The 26,510-nt window shown below is 47.8% G+C and overlaps 1 protein-coding gene across 3 annotated transcripts in view; it reads left to right on the forward strand.

Moving 5' to 3' along the window:
* Positions 1-26,510, forward strand: part of FKBP8 (FKBP prolyl isomerase 8) — a 224,469-nt gene that overhangs the window by 135,914 nt on the left and 62,045 nt on the right. For all 3 annotated transcript variants that reach the window (XM_063914734.1, XM_063914736.1, XM_063914735.1), the window contains exons 5-6: positions 7,298-7,515; positions 23,382-23,554. In XM_063914734.1, the coding sequence (XP_063770804.1) occupies positions 7,298-7,515; positions 23,382-23,554 (391 nt within the window). The remainder of the gene's footprint in view (positions 1-7,297; positions 7,516-23,381; positions 23,555-26,510) is intronic.

A 26,510-nucleotide genomic window follows, 5' to 3' on the forward strand; every position in this document is an offset into this window, starting at 1 on the left:
TAGCGCTCTGGTGTGTGCTGGCATACTCTTACTCTGTCCCCCCAAAGGGCTTTTGTGGGTCCTGTCCTCTGTTTGAGCATTCCCTGTGTGTGTGGAGTGTGTCGGTACGGCTGTGTCGACATGTTTGAGGAGGATAATGATGTGGAGGGGGAGCAGATGCCTTTAGCAGGGATGTCACCCCCTGGGGGTCAGACACCTGAGTGGATGGTATTATGGCAGGAAATGAGTGCACGTATAGACTCCTTACATAAAAAATTTGACGACATGCCGACTGTGGGACAGCCGAGTCTTCAGCTCGTGCCTGTCCAGGTGTCTCAAAAGTCATCAGGGGCTCTGAAACGCCCGCTATCTCAGGTGGCACAAGTAGATGTCGACACGGATACTGACACCAGTGTCGACGACGATGAGTCAAATTTAATGCCCGTTAAGGCCATTCACTGCATGATTGAGGCAATGAAAGAGGTGTTAAATATTTCTGATTTACATCCAGGTACCACAAAAAAGGGTATTATGTTTGGGGAGAAAAAACTACCTGTAGTTTTTCCCCCGTCAGATGAATTAAATGAAGTGTGTGAAGAAGCGTGGGCTTCCCCTGATAAGAAATTGGTAATTCCTAAGAAGCTACTAATGGCGTTCCCTTTCCCGCCAGAGGATAGGTTACGTTGGGAAACACCCCCGAGGGTGGATAAAGCGCTCACACGTTTGTCTAAAAAGGTGGCACTACCGTCCCAGGATACGGCCGCCCTTAAGGAACCTGCTGATAGAAAGCAGGAGGCGATCCTGAAGTCTGTATATACACACTCAGGCATTATACTCAGACCAGCTATTGTGTCAGCATGGATGTGCAGTGCTGCCGCTGCGTGGTCAGATAAACTGTCAGAAAATATTGACACGTTAGACAGAGACACGATCCTGCTAACAATTGACCATATCAAAGACTCAGTCTTATACTTGAGAGATGCACAGAGGGAAATCTGCCGGCTGGCATCTAAAGTAAGTGCATTATCCATCTCTGCTAGGAGATGCTTATGGACTCGCCAGTGGACTGGAGATGCAGATTCCAAAAGGCACATGGAAGTTTTGCCTTATAAGGGGGAGGAATTATTTGGGGATGGTCTCTCCGACCTAGTTTCCACAGCAACGTCTGGGAAGTCAGCATTTTTACCCCATGTCCCCTCACAGCCTAAGAAGGCGCCATTTTATCAGGTTCAGTCCTTTCGGTCCCAGAAAAACAAGCGGGGAAAAGGAGGGTCTTTTCTGTCAAGAGGCAGAGGCAGGGGAAAAAGGCTGCAGCAAACAGCAGGTTCCCAGGAACAAAAGTCCTCCCCCGCTTCCTCTTCCAAGTCCGCCGCATGACGGTGGGGCTTCACAGGCGGAGCCAGGTACGGTGGGGGCCCGCCTCAGGAATTTCAGCGATCAGTGGGCTCGCTCACAGGTGGATCCCTGGATCCTTCAAATAGTATCTCAGGGATACAGGCTGGAATTCGAGGCGACTCCACCCCGCCGTTTCCTAAAATCCGCCTTGCCGATTGCTCCCTCAGACAGGGAGGCGGTGCTAGCAGCGATTCACAAGCTGTATTCCCAGCAGGTGATAATCAAGGTACCCCTACTTCAACAAGGCCGGGGTTACTATTCCACACTATTTGTGGTGCCGAAACCGGACGGTTCGGTGAGACCCATTTTAAATTTGAAATCCTTGAACACATACATAAAAAAATTCAAGTTCAAGATGGAATCGCTCAGGGCGGTTATTGCAAGCCTGGACGAGGGGGATTACATGGTATCCCTGGACATCAAGGATGCTTACCTGCATGTCCCCATTTACAATTCTCACCAGGAGTACCTCAGATTTGTGGTACAGGATTGCCATTACCAATTCCAGACGCTGCCGTTTGGACTCTCCACGGCACCGAGGGTATTTACCAAGGTTATAGCGGAAATGATGATACTCCTTCGAAAAAAGGGAGTTTTAATTATCCCATACTTGGACGATCTCCTAATAAAGGCACGATCCAAGGAACAGTTGTTAGTGGGAGTAGCACTATCTCAGGAAGTGCTGAGCCAGCACGGTTGGATTCTGAATATCCCAAAGTCACAGCTGGTCCCCACGACACGTCTAATGTTCCTGGGAATGATTCTGGACACGGCCCAGAAAAGTGTTTCTCCCGGAGGAGAAAGCCAGGGAGTTGTCTTCTCTAGTCAGAGACCTCCTAAAACCAAAACAGGTATCGGTGCATCACTGCACGCGGGTCCTGGGAAAGATGGTAGCTTCTTACGAAGCAATTCCATTCGGCAGGTTCCATGCCAGAATTTTTCAGTGGGACCTGTTGGACAAGTGGTCCGGATCGCATCTTCAGATGCATCGTTTAATAACCCTGTCTCCACGAACCAGGGTGTCTCTTCTGTGGTGGCTGCACAGTGCTCATCTTCTGGAGGGCCGCAGATTCGGCATACAGGACTGGGTCCTGGTGACCACGGATGCCAGCCTACGAGGCTGGGGGGCAGTCACAAAGGGAAGAAATTTCCAAGGACTATGGTCAAGTCAGGAGACTGCCCTTCACATAAATATTCTGGAACTAAGGGCCATTTACAATGCCCTAAGTCAAGCAAAATCCCTGCTCCTACACCAGCCGGTGCTGATCCAGTCAGACAACATCACGGCAGTCGCCCATGTGAATCGACAGGGCGGCACAAGAAGCAGGACGGCGATGGCAGAAGCCACAAAAATTCTCCGATGGGCGGAGAATCATGTACTAGCACTGTCAGCAGTGTTCATCCCGGGAGTGGACAACTGGGAAGCAGACTTTCTCAGCAGGCACGACCTCCACCCGGGAGAGTGGGGACTTCATCCAGAAGTCTTCCAAATGATTGTAAATCAATGGGGTCGTCCACAGGTGGACATGATGGCGTCCCGCCTAAACAAAAAACTAGAGAAGTATTGCGCCAGGTCAAGAGACCCTCAGGCGATAGCTGTGGACGCTCTAGTGACACCGTGGGTGTACCGGTCAGGTTATGTGTTCCCTCCTCTACCTCTCATACCAAAGGTATTGAGAATAATAAGAAAGCGAGGAGTAAACACAATTCTTGTGGTTCCGGATTGGCCGAGAAGAGCGTGGTACCCGGAACTTCAAGAGATGATCTCAGAGGACCCGTGGTCTCTGCCGCTCAGACAGGACCTGCTGCAGCAGGGCCCCTGTCTGTTCCAAGACTTACCGCGGCTGCGTTTGACGGCATGGCGGTTGAACGCCGGATCCTGAAGGAAAAGGGCATTCCGGAGGAAGTCATTCCTACGCTTATTAAAGCCAGGAAAGATGTTACGGCAAAGCATTATCACCGCATATGGCGGAAATATGTTGCATGGTGCGAGGCCAAAAAGGCCCCAACAGAGGAATTTCAACTAGGTCGATTTCTGCATTTCCTGCAAGCAAGAGTGAATATGGGCCTAAAACTGGGCTCCATTAAGGTACAGATCTCGGCTCTGTCAATTTTCTTTCAAAAAGAACTAGCTTCAGTACCTGAAGTTCAGACATTTGTGAAAGGAGTGCTGCATATTCAGCCCCCATTTGTGCCTCCTGTGGCACCTTGGGATCTCAACGTGATGTTGAGTTTCTTAAAATCACATTGGTTTGAGCCACTAAAAACCGTGGATCTGAAATACCTCACGTGGAAAGTGGTCATGTTATTGGCCTTGGCTTCAGCCAGGCGAGTGTCAGAGTTGGCGGCTTTATCATGTAAAAGCCCTTATCTGATTTTCCATATGGATAGGGCAGAATTGAGGACTCGTCCCCAGTTTCTCCCTAAGGTGGTGTCAGCGTTTCACCTGAACCAGCCTATTGTGGTGCCTGCGGCTACTAAGGATTTGGAGGACTCCAAGTTGCTAGACGTTGTCAGGGCCCTGAAAATATATGTTTCCAGGACGGCTGGAGTCAGAAAATCTGACTCGCTGTTTATCCTGTATGCACCCAACAAGCTGGGTGCTCCTGCTTCTAAGCAGACTATTGCTCGTTGGATTTGTAGTACAATTCAGCTTGCACATACTGTGGCAGGCCTGCCACAGCCAAAATCTGTCAATGCCCATTCCACAAGGAAGGTGGGCTCATCTTGGGCGGCTGCCCGAGGGGTCTCGGCTTTACAACTTTGCCGAGCTGCTACTTGGTCAGGGGCAAACACCTTTGCAAAATTCTATAAATTTGATACCCTGGCTGAGGAGGACCTGGAGTTCTCTCATTCGGTGCTGCAGAGTCATCCGCACTCTCCCGCCCGTTTGGGAGCTTTGGTATAATCCCCATGGTCCTTACGGAGTTCCCAGCATCCACTAGGACGTCAGAGAAAATAAGAATTTACTCACCGGTAATTCTATTTCTCGTAGTCCGTAGTGGATGCTGGGCGCCCATCCCAAGTGCGGTTTATCTGCAATACTTGTACATAGTTATTGTTAACTAAATCGGGTTATTGTTGAGCCATCTGTTGAGAGGCTCTATTGTTTCATACTGTTAACTGTGTTTCATATCACGAGTTGTACGGTGTGATTGGTGTGGCTGGTATGAGTCTTACCCGGGATTCAAAATCCTTCCTTATTGTGTACGCTCGTCCGGGCACAGTACCTAACTGAGGCTTGGAGGAGGGTCATAGTGGGAGGAGCCAGTGCACACCAGGTAGTCTAAGATCTTTCTAGAGTGCCCAGCCTCCTTCGGAGCCCGCTATTCCCCATGGTCCTTACGGAGTTCCCAGCATCCACTACGGACTACGAGAAATAGAATTACCGGTGAGTAAATTCTTATTTTTAATTCAATAAATGTGTGCACACATGTTAATTTGGAACACTAACGAATTAAGGACACATGAACACATTGAGTGTTTGAAAGCTATTCCTAGCCAGTTCATAATTAAATCAGTGGACATTGCTAGATTCAGTAATATCAAAGTCCAAGCCTCTGAACTATAGTGAGTTCTAGATAATTTTACTAGTCATATGTGGATTGTTTGTATTATGGTTTATAAATATACATATTATGTATTGATTAAGTGCTATTCATGCTGCAGCATTGCATGTCAATAAATTATATCATTATTTTATATTTTTTATTGTGAACATTTTTAAATTGTCTCCTTTAATTAGTGCGGACAGCGCTCCTTTTTATCTACAGGGGGTTATATCCCTGCAGTTAGTGTTTTTTTGTATCTGGAAGAAATATGTCTCTTGGTGTGAGAGCAGACAATATTCTGCGGTGGAATTTCATCTGGGACGTTTCCTGCTTTTTCTGCAGTCGGGAGTTGATGAGGGCCTACGCCTAGGCTCCATTAAAGTTCAGATTTCGGCCTTGTCTATTTTCTTTCAGAAACTATTGGCTTCTCTCCCTGAGGTCCAGCCGTTCTTGAAAGGGGTTCTTCACATCCAACCTCCCTTTGTGCCTCTTACGGCACCTTGGGATCTCAACTTGGTGCTGCAGTTCCTCCAATTGGACTGGTGTGAACCGTTACAGGAAGTGGACATAAAGTACCTTACGTGGAATACTGTCACACTGTTGGCACGTTTGTCGGAACTAGGAGCGTTGTCTTACAAGAGCCGCCTCTTGATTTTCTATGAGGACACAGCTGAACTCAGGACTCGTCAGCAATTTCTTCCTAAGGTGGTACCTGCGTTTCACATCAACCAACCTATTGTGGTTTCGGCTGTTATGGACGCCTCCGCTACTTCAAAGTCTTTGGATGTTGTAAGTGCTTTGAAGGTCTATGTGAAGAGAACAGCTCGTCACAGAAAATCGGACTCGCTGTTCGTTCTTTATGATCCTGCTTCGAAGCAGTCTATTGCACGCTGGATCAGACTCACTATCCAGCATGCTTATTCCACGGCAAGTTTGCTGATTACGAAATCTGTTCAAGCCCACTCTACTAGGTCGGTGGATTCCTCTTGGGCGGCTGCCTGGGGTGTCTTGGCTTTACAGCTCTGCCGAGCGGCTACTAGGTCGGGTTCGAACACGTTTGAAGGTCCTCAGAGGCCAAAGTATCGTACTTGTAAAACTTAGCAGTTTGGTCAATCAGTTCCGCAGGAACCTCAGCACTCTCCCACCCGGTTTGGGAGCTTTGGTACTTCCCTATGGTACTAAATGGATTCCCAGTATCCCCTAGGACGTAAGATAAAATAGGATTTTAATTACCTACCGGTAAATCCTTTTCTCGTAGTCCGTAGGGGATACTGGGCGCACGCCCGGTGCTTCAGTATTCCTGCTGTGTTACTTGGTTCAGTAATGTTGTTTGGTTCAGCTATTGCTGTCCCTGTTGGCAAGTTTGGTTAGCATGGCTTTCCTCTTGTTCTGGTTGTGCTGGTTCGAATTTTCACCACTTTCCTTTTCTATATCCTTCTCTCAAAGTATGTCCGTCTCCTCGGGCACAATTTCCTAGACTGAGTCTGGTAGGAGCGGCATAGAGGGGGACACAGTCAAACTTCTATAGTGCTATAGGTCCGGTTTCGGTTTCCAGTTTTCTCAGCCGATGCTCGCTTCTGTGTCATCTTCTTCTATTCGTTGGTGGGTCCCTATGTTGGTTGCTGAAGGTTCATACTTAGGCTAGCAAACACATTTCAGCGTTGTCACGGTTGTGGCCTTGAGTCTCTGCTTCACCGTACAAATTGAGGGTTACTTAGCACTCTCACGCCCGTATGGAAAGCTCTGGGACGGCCCCATGGTATCTAACTCCAGCATCTCCTATGGATGCAAGAGAAAACAGGATTTTGGTACTTACCTATAAATCCCTTTCTCTAAGTCCATTGGGGATGCTGGACGCCCACCCTGCGCTGCTCTTTTACTGCAGTGGTTGCCTCTGCGATTGCTGATGGCTAAGATTACTTCCAACCTCGTTGCACGATGCACGGACTCTAAGTTGCTGTCATTTTTCCTTTTTGGTATGGCTTATATATATATGTGTGTGTGTGTGTGTGTGTGTGTGTGTGTGTGTGTGTGTGTGTGTGTGTTTCTCATCTACACTTTTGGGGGTGTCTCTCCTCTCTCCTCCTCTATTGGTCGGGTTGCCGTCTCTCCTTGGACACGGTTTCTTAACTGGTCTAGGGGAGGGGCCAGTCACACACATTAAAAATGTGAAGTGCCGGCTCGACTGATCACACCATTTATACCCCATTGTATCTAACCCCAGCGTCCCCTATGGACTTAGAGAAAATGATTTATCGGTAAGTACCAAAATCCTGTTTTGTGTATTTGACACAAATATTGGGGCAATGTTCCTTCATACACTATTACTCTAACAAAATCCCAAAACACATATATATATATTTTTTTTAAAGGAGTCCTGATATTCCACCCAATGCCAACCTTGTTTTTGAGATGACCCTGCTTGAGGCAAGGGATGGTCCAGACCTGGAGCTTCTCACAGGACAGGAAAAGATGGACTTGGCCAATAAGAAGAGGGAACGTGGAAATTTCTATTACCAGCAAGCGGATTATGTGTATGCTATAAACTCCTATGACATAGCACTGAAGATCGTGAATTCCAGCTCCAAAGGTGTGTTTATATTCTGTTTTGCGATTAGATCACTTCTTTTCTTTGCTTAAAGTAAACAAGTCCAAATGTAACGTGCCACTGAAGGAAACAATAGGTTTGTTATACGTAGTGTAAAGGGAATTACTCTTCTTATATTTAATGGGCCATTGCAGCAAATCTACTTACAATGTTTGCTTACCGGATGCAAGCATATTTGTGATAAGTCCACATTGCAATTCAATTACTAAATTACTTGTCCTCATTGAGCTGTGTTTTTATTGTAAACTTTTCATTACTTATGTTATTTTTATTCCTATATTATATAGTTGTCTTGGATCTTGGCACAATACAAATCCCTTTTCAAAAGGATGATCATGGCAGCTACCAACCAGAAAATATTGTAGTGCTATTACATCGCTGGAGTAACGCTAGTTACATAACCTTAATCATCCAAAGCATAATGTTGTGCAGCATGTCTGATCCAATCATCGGATCCGCACATGATCATCCTCTCTGGGTGCTGCATCGGATCATTGAAAGGTTAACGACAGTTAATAATGATCGGGCCAACCACATGAAATTGATTGGCCGGATTATTACACGCGTATAGCTCACTTAAAACCTAATTGGATAAACTGTGCATTCAGATGTTGGTCTCTCAGTATGCTGAAAGCACCAAGCTTTATGACACTATGGAAGCGGTGGAGTTAGAGCAACGCGTTCGAGCTCTCCTGTATAACTTGTTGGACATGCTATTTGTTCAGTTTAGTCATACTCCACTTCTAAGTCAGTTTGTATGGATTCCATTTTCATTGGTGTTAAAGAAAGTTTGTGTCACACTGGCACTCCTGAATACTGTGTTTACCTGATATAACACAGTAATGCACTGTTCAGAATCTGTTACAAGCTTATTTAGTAATGCAAAAATAAGATTTTACTTACCGGTAAATCTATTTCTCGTAGTCCGTAGAGGATGCTGGGGACTCCGTAAGGACCATGGGGAATAGACGGGCTCCGCAGGAGATAGGGCACTTTAAGAAAGCTTTGGATTCTGGGTGTGCACTGGCTCCTCCCTCTATGTCCCTCCTCCAGACCTCCGTTAGAGAAACTGTGCCCAGAGGAGATGAATAGTACGAGGAAAGGATTTTTGTAAATCTAAGGGCAAGATTCATACCAGCCACACCAATCAGACCGTATAACTTGTGATAAACTTACCCAGTTAACAGTATGAACAATAACATAGCCTCGGTTCAAACCCGATCAACAATAACATAACCCTTATGTAAGCAATAACTATATACAAGTCTTGCAGAAGAAGGCCGCACTTGGGACGGGCGCTCAGCATCCTCTACGGACTACGAGAAATAGATTTACCGGTAAGTAAAATCTTATTTTCTCCAACGCCCTAGAGGATGCTGGGGACTCCGTAAGGACCATAGGGATTATACCAAAGCTCCCAAACGGGCGGGAGAGTGCGGATGACTCTGCAGCACCGATTGAGCAAACAGGAGGTCCTCCTCAGCCAGGGTGTCAAACTTATAGAACTTTGCAAAGGTGTGTGACCCCGTCCAAGTAGCAGCTCGGCACAGTTGTAGTGCCGAGACCCCTCGGGCAGCCGCCCATGAAGAGCCCACCTTCCTAGTGGAATGGGCCTTAACCGATTTAGGCAATGGCAATCCTGCCGACGAATGCGCCTGCTGAATCGTGTTACAGATCCAGCGAGCAATAGTCTGCTTTGAAGCAGGAGCGCCAACCTTGTTGGCCGCATACAGAACAAACAGAGCTTCGGTCTTCCTGATCCTAGCCGTTCTGGTCACATAAATTTTCAAAGCCTTGACCACATCCAGGGACTCTGAATCCTCCAAGTCCCGTGTAGCCACAGGCACGACAATAGGTTGGTTCATATGAAAAGATGAGACCACCTTGGGCAGAAATTGAGGACGAGTCCTCAACTCTGCCCTATCCACGTGAAAAATCAGGTATGGGCTTTTATATGATAAAGCCGCCAATTCTGTAACCCTCCTTGCAGAAGCTAAGGCCAACAACATGACCACTTTCCAAGTGAGGTATTTCAACTCGACTGTTTTGAGTGGTTCAAACCAAGGTGACTTGAGGAAACTTAATACCACGTTAAGGTCCCAAGGCGCCACCGGAGGTACAAAGGGAGGCTGAATATGCAGCACGCCCTTCACAAAAGTCTGTACTTCAGGAAGAGAAGCCAATTCTCTTTGAAAGAAAATGTATAAGGCCGAAATTTGAACCTTTATGGACCCTAATTTTAGGCCCAAATTCACTCCCGTTTGAAGGAAGTGAAGCAGACGGCCCAACTGGAACTCCTCCGTAGGAGCAACTCTGGCCTCACACCAAGAAACATATTTTCGCCATATACGGTGATAATGTTTCGACGTCACGTCCTTCCTAGCCTTGATCAGGGTAGGAATGACCTCCTCCGGAATCCCTTTTTCCGCTAGGATCCGGCGTTCAACCGCCATGCCGTCAAACGCAGCCGCGGTAAGTCTTGGAACAGACAGGGCCCCTGCTGCAGCAGGTCCTGCCTTAGAGGAAGAGGCCACGGATCTTCTGTGAGCAACTCTTGCAGATCCGGATACCAAGTCCTCCTTGATTGTTCTGACCCTTCTTATTCTTATTATCCTCAACATCTTGGGTATGAGAGGTAGAGGAGGAAACACATAGACCGATCTGAACACCCAAGGTGTCACCAGAGCGTCTACCGCAACCGCCTGAGGGTCTCTTGACCTGGCGCAATACCTCTTTTTGTTGAGGCGGGACGCCATCATGTCTATCTGAGGCAGTCCCCACCGATCCGTGATCTGTGTGAAGACTTCTTGATGAAGTCCCCACTCTCCCGGATGCAGGTCGTGCCTGCTGAGAAAGTCCGCCTTCCAGTTGTCCACCCCCGGGATGAACACTGCTGATAGTGCGCTTACATGGCCTTCCGCCCAGCGTAGAATCCTTGTCGCCTCTGCCATGGCCACTCTGCCCCTTGTGCCGCCTTGGCGGTTTACATGAGCCACTGCCGTGACATTGTCTGACTGAATCAGAACCGGTTTGTTCCGAAGCCATTCCTCCGCTAGGCGTAGGGCGTTGTATATGGCCCTCAACTCCAGGACATTGATGTGGAGACCAGTCTCTAGGCTTGACCAGAGACCTTGGAAATTTCTTCTTAGTGCGACAGCTCCCCAACCTCGGAGGCTCGCGTCCGTGGTCACCAGGACCCAGTCCTGAATGCCGAACCTGCGACCCTCCAGGAGGTGAGCACTGCGCAGCCACCACAGGAGAGACACCCTGGCCCTGGGAGATAGGGTGATCCGTTTTTGCATGTGTAGATGGGACCCGGACCATTTGTCCAATAGGTCCCATTGAAAGGTCCTTGCATGGAACCTGCCGAAGGGTATGGCCTCGTATGAAGCCACCATCTTCCCCAGAACCCTCGTGCAATGATGCACTGAAACCTTTTTTGGCTTCAATAGGTTCCTGACCAGAGCTACGAGCTCCTGAGCCTTCTCCACTGGAAGAAAAACTGTTTTTTGGTCTGTGTCTAGAATCAGGCCCAAAAAGGTCAGACGCGTTGCAGGGACTAGCTGGGATTTCGGTAAATTGAGAATCCAGCTGTGCCTCTGCAACGTCCTCACGGACAGAGACACGCTGTCCAGCAATTTCTCCCGAGATCTCGCCTTTATGAGGAGATCGTCCAAGTACGGGATAATTGTGACGCCCTGCCTGCGCAGGAGCACCATCATTTCCGCCATTACCTTGGTGAAAAATTCTCGGGGCCGTGGAAAGACCAAACGGCAACGTCTGAAATTGGTAGTGACAGTCCTGTAGTGCAAATCTCAGGAACGCCTGGTGAGGAGGGAAAATCGGAACATGAAGGTACGCATCCTTTATGTCCAGGGACACCATCCAATCCCCTCCCTCCAGGCTGGCGATGACCGCTCTGAGCGATTCCATTTTGAACTTGAACCTCTTCAAGTACAGGTTCAGGGATTTCAGATTTAAAATGGGTCTGACCGAACCGTCCGGTTTCGGTACCACAAACAGGGGTGAATAATAACCCTCTCCTTGCTGGAGATGAGGAACTTTGACTATCACCTGTTGAATGTACAATTTGTGAATTGCAGCTAACACCAGCTCCCTCTCCGACGGGGAAGCAGGCAGAGCCGATTTGAAAAACCGGCGAGGAGGCATGTCTTCGAATTCCAGTCTTTATCCCTGGGAAACAATCTCTATTGCCCAGGGATCCACCTGTGAGAGAACCCAGACGTGGCTGAACAGACGAAGACGTGCCCCCACTTGATCTGACCTCCCCCCGGAAAGCCCCAGCGTCATGCGGTGGACTTTGCGGAAGTAGGGGAGGACTTCTGCTCTTGGGAACTAGCAGAGTGCAGCTTTTTTCCCTTGCCTTTACCTCTGGCAACAAAGGACGATCCTCGTACCTTCTTGCTTTTATTGGAACGAAAGGACTGCATTTGATAATGCGGTACCTTCTTAGCATGCTGCGGGGCAACATAAGGTAAAAAATTCGATTTACTGGCCGTAGCAGTAGAGACAAGGTCCGAGAGGCCTTCTCCAAACAACTCCTCCCCCTTGTAAGGCAATGACTCCATATGCCGCTTTGAGTCGGCGTCTCCCGTCCACTGTCGGGTCCACAAGAGTCGCCTAGCAGAAATAGACATAGCGTTTATTCTGGAGCTTAGTAAACAAATGTCTCTCTGAGCATCCCTCGTATACAAGGCAGCATCTCTGATATGCTCAATGGTCATTAGAATGGTATCCCTATCTAAGGTGTCAATCTCCGTAGATAAGGAGTCTGCCGATGCCACGACAGCACTACAAACCCAGGCCGACGCCATGGCCGGTCTAACGTTAGTTCCTGAATGTGTGTAAATGTGCTTCATGATAATTTCCTGCTTGCGATCAGCAGGATCCTTGAGGGAAGCAGTATCCGGAGAAGGCAGTGCCACCTTCTTGGATAAGCGTGTCAGTGCCTTGTCTACTTTAGGCGAAGATTCCCATCGTATCCTATCCTTCTGTGGAAAAGGATACGCCATAAGAATCCTTTTGGGAACATGTAGTCTCCTATCCGGAGACTCCCAAGCCTTTTCGCACAATTCGCTTAGCTCAAATGAGGACGGAAACGTGACCTCAGGCTTTTTCCCTTTATACATGTGAACCCTCGTGTCAGGGACAGGGGGTTCCCCAGTGATATGCAAAACCTCTTTTATGGCAATAATCATGTATCGAATACCCTTTGCCACCTTCGGCTGTAACTTTGCATCCTCTTAGTCGACACTAGAGTCAGTATCTGTGTCGGTATCTGTGTCAGCGACCTGGGATATGGGGCGCTTTTGAGACCCTGAAGGTCCTGGTGCCACAGGGACAGGCACGGTCTGGCTACCTGATTAATCCCTAGCCTCAGCCTTGTCTAACCTTTTATGCAGGAGATTCACATTTGCATTTAAGACATTCAGCATATCCACCCAGTCCGGTGTCGGCGTTGCCGACGGCGACCTGACATTCAAACACTCCCCCTCCACATTAAGCGAGCCTTCCTCGTCAAACATGTCGACACACACGTACCGACACCTTCATACACACAGGGAAACTCTTTTCTGAAAACAGTATCCCCTTTAAGGCCCTTTGGAGAGACAGAGAGAGAGTGCCAGCACACACCCCAGTGCAATGACCCTGGAGACCAACACAAAATGTTTTTCCCCAGCAGCGCTGTATAATATCTTATCCGACAATTTCTCTAACGTCCTAGTGGATGCTGGGGACTCCGAAAGGACCATGGGGAATAGCGGCTCCGCAGGAGACTGGGCACAAAAGTAAAAAGCTTTAGGACTACCTGGTGTGCACTGGCTCCTCCCCCTATGACCCTCCTCCAAGCCTCCGTTAAGATTTTTGTGCCCGAACGAGAAGGGTGCAATCTAGGTGGCTCTCCTGAGCTGCTTAGAGTAAAAGTTTAAAGTAGGTTTTTTATTTTCAGTGAGACCTGCTGGCAACAGGCTCACTGCACCGAGGGACTAAGGGGAGAAGAAGCGAACTCACCTGCGTGCAGAGTGGATTGGGCTTCTTAGGCTACTGGACATTAGCTCCAGAGGGACGATCACAGGCCCAGCCATGGATGGGTCCCGGAGCCGCGCCGCCGGCCCCCTTACAGAGCCAGAAGACTGAAGAGGTCCGGAAAATCGGCGGCAGAAGACGTCCTGTCTTCAATAAGGTAGCGCACAGCACCGCAGCTGTGCGCCATTGCTCTCAGCACACTTCACACTCCGGTCACTGAGGGTGCAGGGCGCTGGGGGGGGGGGGCGCCCTGAGACGCAATAAAAACACCTTTTTTGGCAAAAAATACATCACATATAGCTCCTGAGCTATATGGATGCATTTAACCCCTGCCAATTTCTCCATAAAAAAGCGGGAGAAAGGCCGCCGAAAAGGGGGCGGAGCCTATTTCCTCAGCACACTGGCGCCATTTTTTCCTCACAGCTCCGTTGGAGGAAGGCTCCCTGACTCTCCCCTGCAGTCCTGAACTACAGAAACAGGGTAAAACAAGAGAGGGGGGGCACTAATTTGGCAGATAAATATATACAGCAGCTATATCAGGGAAAAACACTTATATAAGGTTATCCCTATATATATATATATATATAGCGCTCTGGTGTGTGCTGGCAAACTCTCCCTCTATCTCCCCAAAGGGCTAGTGGGGTCCTGTCCTCTGTCAGAGCATTCCCTGTGTGTGTGCTGTGTGTCGGTACGTTGTGTCGACATGTATGAGGAGGAAAATGGTGTGGAGGCGGAGCAATTGCCTGTGTTAGTGATGTCACCCCCTAGGGAGTCGACACCTGACTGGATGGTCTTATGGAAAGAATTACGTGATAGTGTCAGCACTTTACAAAAGACTGACGACATGAGACAGCCGGCAAATCAGTTAATACCTGTACAGGCGTCTCAAACACCGTCAGGGGCTCTAAAACGCCCGTTACCTCAGGTCGATACAGACACTGACACGGACACTGACTCTAGTGTCGACGGTGAGGAAACAAACGTATTTTCCAGTAGGGCCACACGTTACATGATCACGGCAATGAAGGAGGTTTTGAACATTTCTGATACTACAAGTACCACAAAAAAGGGTATTATGTGGGGTGTGAAAAAACTACCCGTAGGTTTTCCTGAATCAGATGAATTAAATGAGGTGTGTGATGAAGCGTGGGTTTCCCCCGATAAAAAACTGCTAATTTCTAAAAAATTATTGGCATTATACCCTTTCCCGCCAGAGGTTAGGGCACGTTGGGAAACACCCCCTAGGGTAGATAAGGCGCTCACACGCTTATCAAAACAAGTGGCGTTACCGTCTCCTGATACGGCCGCCCTCAAGGAACCAGCTGATAGGAAGCTGGAAAATATCCTAAAAAGTATATACACACATACTGGTATTATACTGCGACCAGCAATCGCCTCAGCCTGGATGTGCAGTGCTGGGGTGGCTTGGTCGGATTCCCTGACTGAAAATATTGATACCCTGGACAGGGACAATATATTATTGACTATAGAGCATTTAAAGGATGCATTTCTATATATGCGAGATGCACAGAGGGATATTTGCACTCTGGCATCAAGAGTAAGTGCGATGTCCATTTCTGCCAGAAGAGGGTTATGGACGCGACAGTGGTCAGGTGATGCGGATTCCAAACGGCATATGGAAGTATTGCCGTATAAAGGGGAGGAGTTATTTGGGGTCGGTCTATCGGACCTGGTGGCCACGGCAACAGCTGGGAAATCCACCTTTTTACCCCAGGTCACCTCTCAGCAGAAAAAGATACCGTCTTTTCAGGCTCAGTCCTTTCGTCCCCATAAGGGCAAGCAGGCAAAAGGCCACTCATATCTGCCCCGGGGCAGAGGAAGGGGAAAAAGACTGCAGCAGACAGCCTCTTCCCACGAACAGAAGCCCTCCCCCGCTTCTGCCAAGTCCTCAGCATGACGCTGGGGCCTTACAAGCGGACTCAGGCACGGTGGGGGCCCGTCTCAAGAATTTCAGCGCGCAGTGGGCTCACTCGCAAGTGGACCCCTGGATCCTACAGGTAGACTCTCAGGGGTACAAATTGGAATTCGAGACGTCTCCCCCTCGCCGGTTCCTGAAGTCTGCTTTACCAATGTCTCCCCCCGACAGGGAGGCGGTATTGGAAGCCATTCACAAGCTGTATTCCCAGCAGGTGATAATCAAGGTACCCCTCCTACAACAGGGAAAGGGGTATTATTCCACGCTGTTTGTGGTACCGAAGCCGGACGGCTCGTGAGACCCATTTTAAATCTGAAATCCTTGAACACTTACATAAAAAGGTTCAAGTTCAAGATGGAGTCACTCAGAGCAGTGATAGCGAACCTGGAAGAAGGGGACTATATGGTGTCTCTGGACATCAAGGATGCTTACCTCCATGTCCCAATTTGCCCTTCTCACCAAGGGTACCTCAGGTTTGTGGTACAGAACTGTCACTATCAGTTTCAGACGCTGCCGTTTGGATTGTCCACGGCACCCCGGGTCTTTACCAAGGTAATGGCCGAAATTATGATTCTTCTTCGAAGAAAAGGCGTCTTAATTATCCCTTACTTGGACGATCTCCTGATAAGGGCAAGGTCCAGAGAACAGTTAGAGGTCGGAGTAGCACTATCTCAAGTAGTACTACGACAGCACGGATGGATTCTAAATATTCCAAAATCGCAGCTGATTCCGACGACACGTCTGCTGTTCCTAGGGATGATTCTGGACACAGTACAGAAAAAGGTGTTTCTCCCGGAGGAGAAAGCCAGGGAGTTATCCGACCTAGTCAGGAACCTCCTAAGACCTGGCCAAGTGTCAGTGCATCAATGCACAAGGGTCCTGGGAAAGATGGTGGCTTCTTACGAAGCGATTCCATTCGGCAGATTCCACGCAAGAACTTTTCAGTGGGATCTGCTGGACAAATGGTCCGGATCGCATCTTCAAATGCATCAGCGGATAACCCTGTCTCCAAGGACAAGGGTGTCTCTCCTGTGGTGGTTACAGAGTGCTCATCTCCTAGAGGGCCGCAGATTCGGCATTCAGGATTGGGTCCTGGTGACCACGGATGCCAGCCTGAGAGGCTGGGGAGCAGTCACACAGGGAAAAAATTTCCAGGGCTTGTGGTCAAGCATGGAAACGTCACTTCACATAAATATCCTGGAACTAAGGGCCATTTACAATGCCCTAAGTCAGGCAAGGCCCTCTGCTTCAGGGTCAGCCGGTGTTGATCCAGTCGGACAACATCACGGCAGTCGCCCACGTAAACAGACAGGGCGGCACAAGAAGCAGGAGGGCAATGACGGAAGTTGCAAGGATTCTTCGCTGGGCGGAAAATCATGTGATAGCACTGTCAGCAGTGTTCATTCCGGGAGTGGACAACTGGGAAGCAGACTTCCTCAGCAGACACGATCTTCACCCGGGGGAGTGGGGACTTCACCCAGAAGTCTTCCACATGATTGTGAACCGTTGGGAAAAACCAAAGGTGGACATGATGGCGTCCCGCCTCAACAAAAAACTGGACAGATATTGCGCCAGGTCAAGGGACCCTCAGGCAATAGCTGTGGACGCTCTGGTAACACCATGGGTGTACCAGTCAGTATATGTGTTCCCTCCTCTGCCTCTCATACCCAAGGTACTGAGAATCATAAGAAGGAGAGGTGTAAAGACTATACTCGTGGCTCCGGATTGGCCAAGAAGGACTTGGTACCCGGAAATTCAAGAGATGCTCACGGAAGACCCGTGGCCTCTACCTCTAAGAAAGGACCTGCTCCAGCAGGGACCATGTCTGTTCCAAGACTTACCGCGGCTGCGTTTGACGGCATGGCGGTTGAACGCCGGATCCTGAAGGAAAAAGGCATTCCGGATGAAGTTATCCCTACCCTGATCAAAGCCAGGAAAGATGTAACTGTGCAACATTATCACCGTATTTGGCGTAAATATGTTGCGTGGTGTGAGGCCAGGAAGGCCCCTACAGAGGAATTTCAACTGGGTCGATTCCTGCATTTCCTGCAAACAGGACTGTCTATGGGCCTAAAATTAGGGTCCATTAAGGTTCAAATTTCGGCCCTGTCAATATTCTTCCAAAAAGAACTAGCTTCAGTTCCTGAAGTTCAGACGTTTGTCAAGGGGGTACTGCATATACAGCCTCCTTTTGTGCCTCCAGTGGCACCTTGGGATCTCAATGTAGTTTTGGGATTCCTAAAATCACATTGGTTTGAACCACTTACCACTGTGGACTTAAAATATCTCACATGGATAGTGGTAATGCTGTTAGCCCTGGCTTCAGCCAGGCGTGTATCAGAATTGGCGGCTTTATCCTATAAAAGCCCTTACCTGATTTTTCATACGGACAGGGCAGAATTGAGGACTCGTCCTCAATTTCTCCCTAAGGTGGTTTCAGCATTTCACTTAAACCAACCTATTGTGGTGCCTGCGGCTACTAAGGACTTGGAGGATTCCAAGTTGCTGGACGTAGTCAGGGCCCTGAAAATATATGTTTCCAGGACGGCTGGAGTCAGAAAATCTGACTCGCTGTTTATCCTGTATGCACCCAACAAGCTGGGTGCCCCTGCTTCTAAGCGGACGATTGCTCGTTGGATTTGTAGTACAATTCAGCTTGCACATTCTGTGGCAGGCCTGCCACAGCCAAAATCTGTAAAAGCCCATTCCACACGGAAAGTGGGCTCATCCTGGGCGGCTGCCCGAGGGGTCTCGGCTTTACAACTTTGCCGAGCAGCTACTTGGTCAGGGGCAAATACGTTTGCAAAATTCTACAAATTTGATACCCTGGCTGAGGAGGACCTGGAGTTCTCTCATTCGGTGCTGCAGAGTCATCCGCACTCTCCCGCCCGTTTGGGAGCTTTGGTATAATCCCCATGGTCCTTTCGGAGTCCCCAGCATCCACTAGGACGTTAGAGAAAATAAGAATTTACTTACCGATAATTCTATTTCTCATAGTCCGTAGATGATGCTGGGCGCCCATCCCAAGTGCGGATTGTCTGCAATACTTGTACATAGTTATTGTTACAAAAATCGGGTTATTATTGTTGTGAGCCATCTTTTCAGAGGCTCCTCTGTTATCATGCTGTTAACTGGGTTCAAATCACAAGTTGTACGGTGTGATTGGTGTGGCTGGTATGAGTCTTACCCGGGATTCAAAATCCTTCCTTATTGTGTACGCTCGTCCGGGCACAGTATCCTAACTGAGGCTTGGAGGAGGGTCATAGGGGGAGGAGCCAGTGCACACCAGGTAGTCCTAAAGCTTTTTACTTTTGTGCCCAGTCTCCTGCGGAGCCGCTATTCCCCATGGTCCTTTCGGAGTCCCCAGCATCCACTACGGACTATGAGAAATATAATTATCGGTAAGTAAATTCTTATTTTTGTGCCCCCCCCTCTCTTTTAAACACCCCTTCACCGTGTGTAAGCAGGGGAGAGTCCGGGGAGCTTCCTCTCAGCGTTCTGTGGAGAGAAAAATGGCGCTGGTGAGTGCTAAGGGAGAAGCCCCGCCCCCTCGGCGGGCGGGCTTCGGTCCCGCTCAAATTGTGTAAAAATGGCGGGGGCTCTTTTATATACATGTACAGTGCCCAGCTGTACATGTATATATCTTTTTGCCATGTTTTGAGGTGTTATTATTGCTACCCAGGGCGCCCGCCCTGCACCCATACAGTGACCGGAGTGTGTGAGGTGTGTGGAGCAATGACGCACAGCTGCGGTGCTGTGCGTTACCTCAGTGAAGCCGCTGAAGGCTTCTGCCGCCTGAGACGTCTTCTTGCTTCTGTTCTTCTGGCTCTGTGAGGAGAACGGCGGCGTGTCTCCGGGGGTGGACGCCTAGGACGAACCTGTGTTCACCCCCTCTGGAGCTAATGGTGTCCAGTAGCCGAGGAAGCAGATCCTATCATTTAAGTAGGTCTGCTCCTCTCTCCCCAGTCCCTCGATGCAGGGAGCCTGTTGCCAGCAGTGCTCCCTGTAAAAATAGAAAAATCCAAACAAAAATGCTTTCTAATGCAAAGAACTCAGGAGAGCTCCCTGCAGTGCGCCCATCTTCCTCTGGGCACAGTGTAAAACTGAGGTCTGGAGGAGGGACATAGAGGGAGGAGCCAGTGCACACCCAGAATCCAAAGCTTTCTTAAAGTGCCCTATCTCCTGCGGAGCCCGTCTATTCCCCATGGTCCTTACGGAGTCCCCAGCATCCTCTAGGACGTTAGAGAAATTGATAATTGGAGATTCTGTTTACCATCCAGGTTTTCTTCATATTAGCATTACAGAGTTCTTCATCTGACAAATGGAATTCTAGTGTTATCCATAGCCATAAATGATGATGATGTTGTCAGCCTATATTTATATTGTGCTACAAGAGGTCTGAAGCACATTACAAGGTGCAAAAACAGTGCAAGCAAAACAAGAAAAAGTACAAAGACTTGTATAACATGGAATACATGCTATATAAACAATGCTGCATATGCAGTCTAAACAACACCCACAAAAGCAGCACCAGTTGAGCCCAAAGGTTCAGTGCCATTGTTAGAGAGAAAATAATGGTAATTTGAAGGAGGGAAAAGCACAGGGAAGAGGTTCCTACTTGTTAGAGTTTATAATCTGTAAGGCAGGCAGACAGGGGTGGCACAGTGAGCGAGGAGGATAGAGCTGTGGGTTAGGTTAGTAGGAGAGTCTGATGGGAGAGGGAAAGAGTTCTAGAGGTGGAGAGTAGCATAGATAAAATCTTAGAGGCAGGAGTGGAACGGGGAAATCCGTTGAGTGAAGTGGGTGGACAGCAGTGTGGATGGAGATAGGGGAGAGTGGACTGGGTGAGGCTTTATAAGTGAGTATGATGAATTTGATTTGGGTTCTCCAGGGGAAGGGAGCCACTACAGATCCTGGTGGAGAAGGGAGGTAGAAGCAGTTGGTTCAGAGAGGAAGATGAACCAGGCATCAGTGTTGAGGAAAGATTGCAGTATAGAGACAGTAGCGGATCTTGCCACGGGCAAGCAGGACTTTTGCCCGGGGCGCCGCCTTCCGGAGGGCGCTGGCGCCATCCGGAGGGCGCCGCACCGTGGCAAGATCCGCCACTGCTGCCCGCTGTGTCCCCCGTCCGCCTCCGCTGCCGTCCCCGTCCGCCTCCTGTGAAGGGAACTAGACGCTATGCGTCTAGTTTCCCTTCGTGGAGAGTAACTTTGCTGAGCGGTGCGCGATGACGTCATCGCGCACCGCACAGCAAAGGTCCTCTCCACGAAGGGAACTAGACGCATAGCGTCTAGTTTCCCTTCGTGGAGAGGACCTTTTGCTGTGCGGTGCGCGATGACGTCATCGCGCAACGCTCAGCATTCAAGCGGTGCTAGCAATGTACAGGGGGCGTAACTGACCACGCCCCCTGTATTAGGACACGCCCCTTTTCCTGCCCAGGGCGCAGAGCGCCTTTGAACCGGCCCTGTATAGAGAGGTGTTAGTCAGGGAAGCTGGACAAGAGGAGGTTATAGTATATGGAATATAATACCTTTAAACGTATCAAATTAAATACATTTAAGCAAGTCCAGCGGGGTATGTGTGACCGGCGGTCAGGAGACTGGCGGTCACCATACCGACGCAGGGTTCGACGCCACCGATCCCGCCACAGGTTCTATTCTCACTCTATCTGTTTCGTGGACACCCACAAGTAGGAATAGTCCCTGCTAGTTGGTATGCCGACTATAGTGATTATTAGGGTGCGGGATCCCGGCGTTGGTATTGTGACCTGCGGTCTCCTGACCGCCGGTCACACATCTACATCCCATTCTGAGAGTATTTTTAATTTTTCCTCGTGGTGGCAAAACATTTGTTACCTAATCTTATCGCACTAGTATATCTTTCAGTCCAAAAGGGCTAATTACAAATATGCCACCTTATGCAAAGACTTCATGTTAACAAGGACATCTAAGCTGTTTAGATTCCCTGTAAAACCATAGAAATAATTGCATTATTACTATGGCATGGATAACCTATGGATAATGGGCTTGATTCATAGTTGTACTTAGAGAAGCGGACAATACTGGGGTAGATGTATTAAGCCAGGAGAAGTGATAAAGCAGTGATAAGTGGAAGGTGATAACGCACCAGCCAATTAGCTCCTGTCACTTTTCAAACCCGTAATGATTGGCTGGTGCATTATCACCTTCCACTTATCACTTCTTTATCACTGTACAATTAATATACTACTGCCATAGGAGACGTCTGAGGAGAAAAGGCGTCTCCTGATGGTTTTGCAGATCCAAGTGCTGCGTACGAAGATGCTGTATCGAATCGCAGTGTTTTCAGCATTGACCATATGAGTAAGCCAAAGCTTACTCCACTGGACGCCTCCTGCCTGATTGCGAGGCCTCAGCACTCCCAGAAAATAGGTGCGATATGCCCACGTATCTGGTAACGCAGGCCACCATGCCCCCAAACAGCTGTGGCTTGGGGGAACTGCAAGCAACAATACAGAACCTGTTCTGCACATGCGCAGACCCACTCTGATTCAGGCCCAATATTTTGTGTTGAGAATTTTCACTTTGACATCATGAGGTAAGTAGCAATGTAGATGCATAAACCAGAGGTCCATCTGATGGGCCTCAAGCCTAATCTGACTTCTATAGCATGTCTAATACAGTTAAAATGTATTAAAAGTGACTGTATTGCCCTCTGGAATCATATGTGTTAGCCAAGTGACTTTATATTGTACATTGATATTTGGTATGTATTGTGTGTAATATATATCATTGACTCGTAACTAACCAAAAATACACACAACCCCCAAACAGTTCATGAACTGTTAATTTTGTTAAACGCAATGTAATAAATCTCTATAACCTCAGATTTGGTTTTGTCTGGTTGAGTAAATAGAAATATATGTAATTATGTATTTATTTTTTTTACCCTATGTTATAGGGCAGGTATGGGCAGACTTTTGGAGTCAGTGATCTACTTTGAAAGCTGAAAAGCTTTTGTGATCTACCTAGGAGAGATAATTGTGTGCGTCCAAAATAGGGGCGTGGCATAACAAAAAAATGGGGCGTGGTATAACAAAAAATGCTGCACAGGGTATAATGACTGCCTTGCACGAAATCACACATTGGCCCCCACACGTAAAAACCTCAAACACATATGTCCCCAAAGTTCCAGATGCACATATGCCCCCACAGTGATATGTGCCCACAGTGCCAGATATGCCCCCACTGTGCCAGATACACACATGCCCCCACAGTGCCATGTGCCCACTGTGCCAGACATGCCCCCATAGTGCCAGATACACATATGCCTCCACAGTGCCATGTGCCACATAAGCCCCCACGGTGCCATGTGCCCACACTAACAATAATAACTTTAGCTGGCTGGATCCCCGCTGTCACGTTCCTGCTCCCGCTTCCCGACGCTGCTGCTCCTCACATCGCATTCCCAATCGTGCATTGCACGGGGTGCGCGGCTGACGTCATGACGTCACCCGTGCAATGCATCATTGGGAACGCTGCAGACTGAGGTGGCACACTTGGATCGCGTTCTACCGGCGAGAGCTCTGCGATCTACCAGTAGATCGCGATCGACGGTTTGACCGCCTCTGTTATCGGGGCAATGTATCAAACCTAGAGAGTGGAGAAGTTACCTATAGCAACTAATCAGCTCCTACTTAACATTTTATTGAATGTACTCTAAGTGCTAGCTAGAAGGTAAATGGTTGTGATGGGTAGCTTCCCTTAGAAGGTTTGATACAGTTCCTCCTATTTCTGTTAACAAACTAAACCACTATATAAAGATGATCCTATGTATGACAATGCCATTGCTCTGTCTTGCAATCTGTTTTCTCTCTTATTTGTAGTTGAGTTCACCTCTGAGGAGGAGGCCGAGCTGCTGGATGTTAAGATAAAGTGTCTAAATAACTTGGCTGCATCTCAGCTCAAACTTGACCACTTTGAGGCTGCCCTGAAGTCTTGTAACATGGTACTCGAGCAACAGCCAGAAAATATCAAGGCCTTGTTTAGGAAAGGAAAGGTAACAAGAATGCAAAAGTCATGTGATTCCTCTGTCCCTTTCATGTTCTAGTTTCGTTCACTCATTCTCTTACCCATAGCAGCCCTACTGAGCGCACTCTTGCCATAGAATTCTCTACCCAAAGATGTTGTGATGGCAGGAATGCTAGTGATCGTTATACCATGGAGCTTAAATTGACAGCTGCTGTACTGGGAGCTTTGGTTTACTTCCCTATCAACATGGCTAGAATATGTTAAAGATTTCATTTGACGGACTTGTTTCTTTTTATTTTCAACAATACTAACTTTGCATTATCAGTAGAGTCATTGGGGGTAATTCCAAGTTGATCGCAGCAGGAATTTTGTTAGCAGTTGGGCAAAACCATGTGCACTGCAGGGGAGGCAGATATAACATGTGCAGAGAGAGTTAGATTTGGGTGTGGTGTGTTTAAACTGAAATCTAAATTGCAGTGTAAAAATAAAGCAGCCAGTATTTACCCTGCACAGAAACAAAATAACGCACCCAAATCTAACTCTCTCTGCAAATGTTATATCTGCCTCCCCTGCAGTGCACATGGTTTTGCCCAACTGCTAACAAATTTCCTGCTGCGATCAACTCCGATTCACCCCCATTGGGAGCAATTCAGTTAGCTGCTATATAAATCCCACAGTGTTTGGTGGCACACACATCTGTCTATTGCAGTATACTTAATAACATAAATTTTCCTGCGCACCTCTGTGGGGTGCACAGAAAACCTGTCAATGTTGCTGGTCTCCAGTGTGCTGTGCCCGACCTACTGTGTGCAAAGAGGAAATGGGACAGTATAAAGAAGACCGTGCCCTCCTTGTCCGAACTGCTAATTGAAACACTCCAATTACTCTTAATTTTAAAAAGAAAAGATTAGAAATTAGCTTTGTTTCCACAGCTACTAATTCATAATTTGTGTTATATAAGAATGCATGAGACTTTTTGCTCTATAATTTTAGCATCTGCGTTTCACTTGCTCTGTTAGAGCAGTTGACGCACAATATACAAGAGTGTCCAAGAATAAGCTCATGATTCGATTTTTATTCTCTTGATAACTTTAAATGTGTGTAAGTGTTTGGTTAGTCGATCAAAGTAATGCATATAGAGCCTTAGGGGCTAATTCAGACTGGTTCGCTGCAGCGACAGCGATCGCATTCTGAATCCTTTTGTGTAGTGCACACCCTGGATGCCCAGTGAGATGCTAAAAGCATCTTAAGGCCCATACACACTTGACGATGCACACATCGTTAACAACCGTCGTTAACGACTTCCCTTGAACTTCCCTTGAACAGCTGAGCAAACGACATGAGCATACACACTACCAACGACCAAAGACCAAAGACCAAAGACCATAGACCATTCATCGTTGAAGCATCCAAGCTGAACAGTTTATTAAAATAATGAGCTGGGAACAGGGCTGGTGAACAGTGGCTTGGTCGTTGGTCTTTCACACCATACACATTCAACGACGTCTCTGGTCAGTAACGACCATAGTGGAAATTGAGCATACATGCTCCACAGATAAGCGAGGGTCGTTAACGTCCCGCGGGGCCGCGCATCGGTGGTCGTCGGATGCATGCACACTTGACGATATAATGAGCGACGTCGTTGATGAGGGCTGAAATGAACGACGTCGTTCATTTTATCGTCAAGTGTGTATGGGCCTTTAGAGCTGCGATTGCCTCTGTCTGATTGACCTTGCTTGCTGGAGCCGGGTGGACGCGGCTATGACACATCCTCCTGCTACGCTGCTGTAGCGCTGCTCTCCCCCGTCTCTGCTTCCTCATCTCAATTCGACTTTTTTAAAAGTTGGATTGAGATGGCCATTGAATAGCCCTTGTCTGATCCATTCCGACAAATGCATGTTGGAATGGATCTGACTTCAATTGAATATACCCCCATGTACTGTATGAACAGAATTCCAAATTGAATAATGAAAAATATGTACAGTATTACAGCGTGGAGAGAGAGAAAATAGAAACGAATCATCTCGTAACTGTCATTTTTCAACCACAGCTTGTAAAGTGACAGAAGCTTGTTTGTGCTTTTTTCCCCTCCACTTTATCTCTTGCCAAGCTTTGATGCATATCCCCCAATATTTGAACTGATATTAAAGCAAAGTTCTAAACTGAACAGTTATTGGCTACTTCCTTTGCCAACCAGATTCACTGCTAGGTTCCTGCAGCCATTACTCATGGGTTAAGTGGGTGATTCAGTAAGGCTCGCTTATGCGATCCTTACTTCATTTCCCCAGTGCTCGGGTCCTGTGCATGTCCGAATGGCTCCTGCGATCTCTGCAGGGTCGGATCTAGACTTTTCTTTTAGGGGGGGCGGTTTACGGTTTAATCTTGACCCCTCCCCTCTCCAGTCCTGACTCCTCCCCCTCTCGTCTTGACTCCTCCCCTCTCATCTTGACTCCTCCCCTCTCCCGTATTGACTCCTCCATCACACAAATAGGTATAGTTGCAGGTAAAGGATTTGTTAGTGGATGTTAGGTATAATAATCACTTCTACAACACATCAAAGCAAAGTTCCCCAATATGACATCTATCCAAATCCCTCCTTATGTTCATCATAATGTATGACACGTCACGTACAGTTGTGATACCTACAGTATAAAAAGTTATAATCCCCTAATATTGGGGTATAGCAAAATAAAATAAAATAATTAAATAAAAACAAAATGTCTTGAGTAATTATTTGCATCTATTTCTCATCTTAATATGAGGTACTGATATAGACAGTCAATCATCAAGGTTTATGTCAATGTCGTTATGAAATACAGTATTATCATAAACCTTGATGATTGACTGACTCTATATAAGCGCATTATATTAAAATGAGAAACACTAACAATGTGATAATACCTATAATTCCTTTCTTTGGGATACTAGCAACTTTTATGGATACAAATGGTAACAACTGGCAAACTATGTGTTACTGAACCAGG

This window comes from Pseudophryne corroboree, chromosome 1 (genome assembly GCF_028390025.1).
Source record: "Pseudophryne corroboree isolate aPseCor3 chromosome 1, aPseCor3.hap2, whole genome shotgun sequence".
Classification (NCBI taxonomy): Eukaryota; Metazoa; Chordata; class Amphibia; order Anura; family Myobatrachidae; genus Pseudophryne; species Pseudophryne corroboree.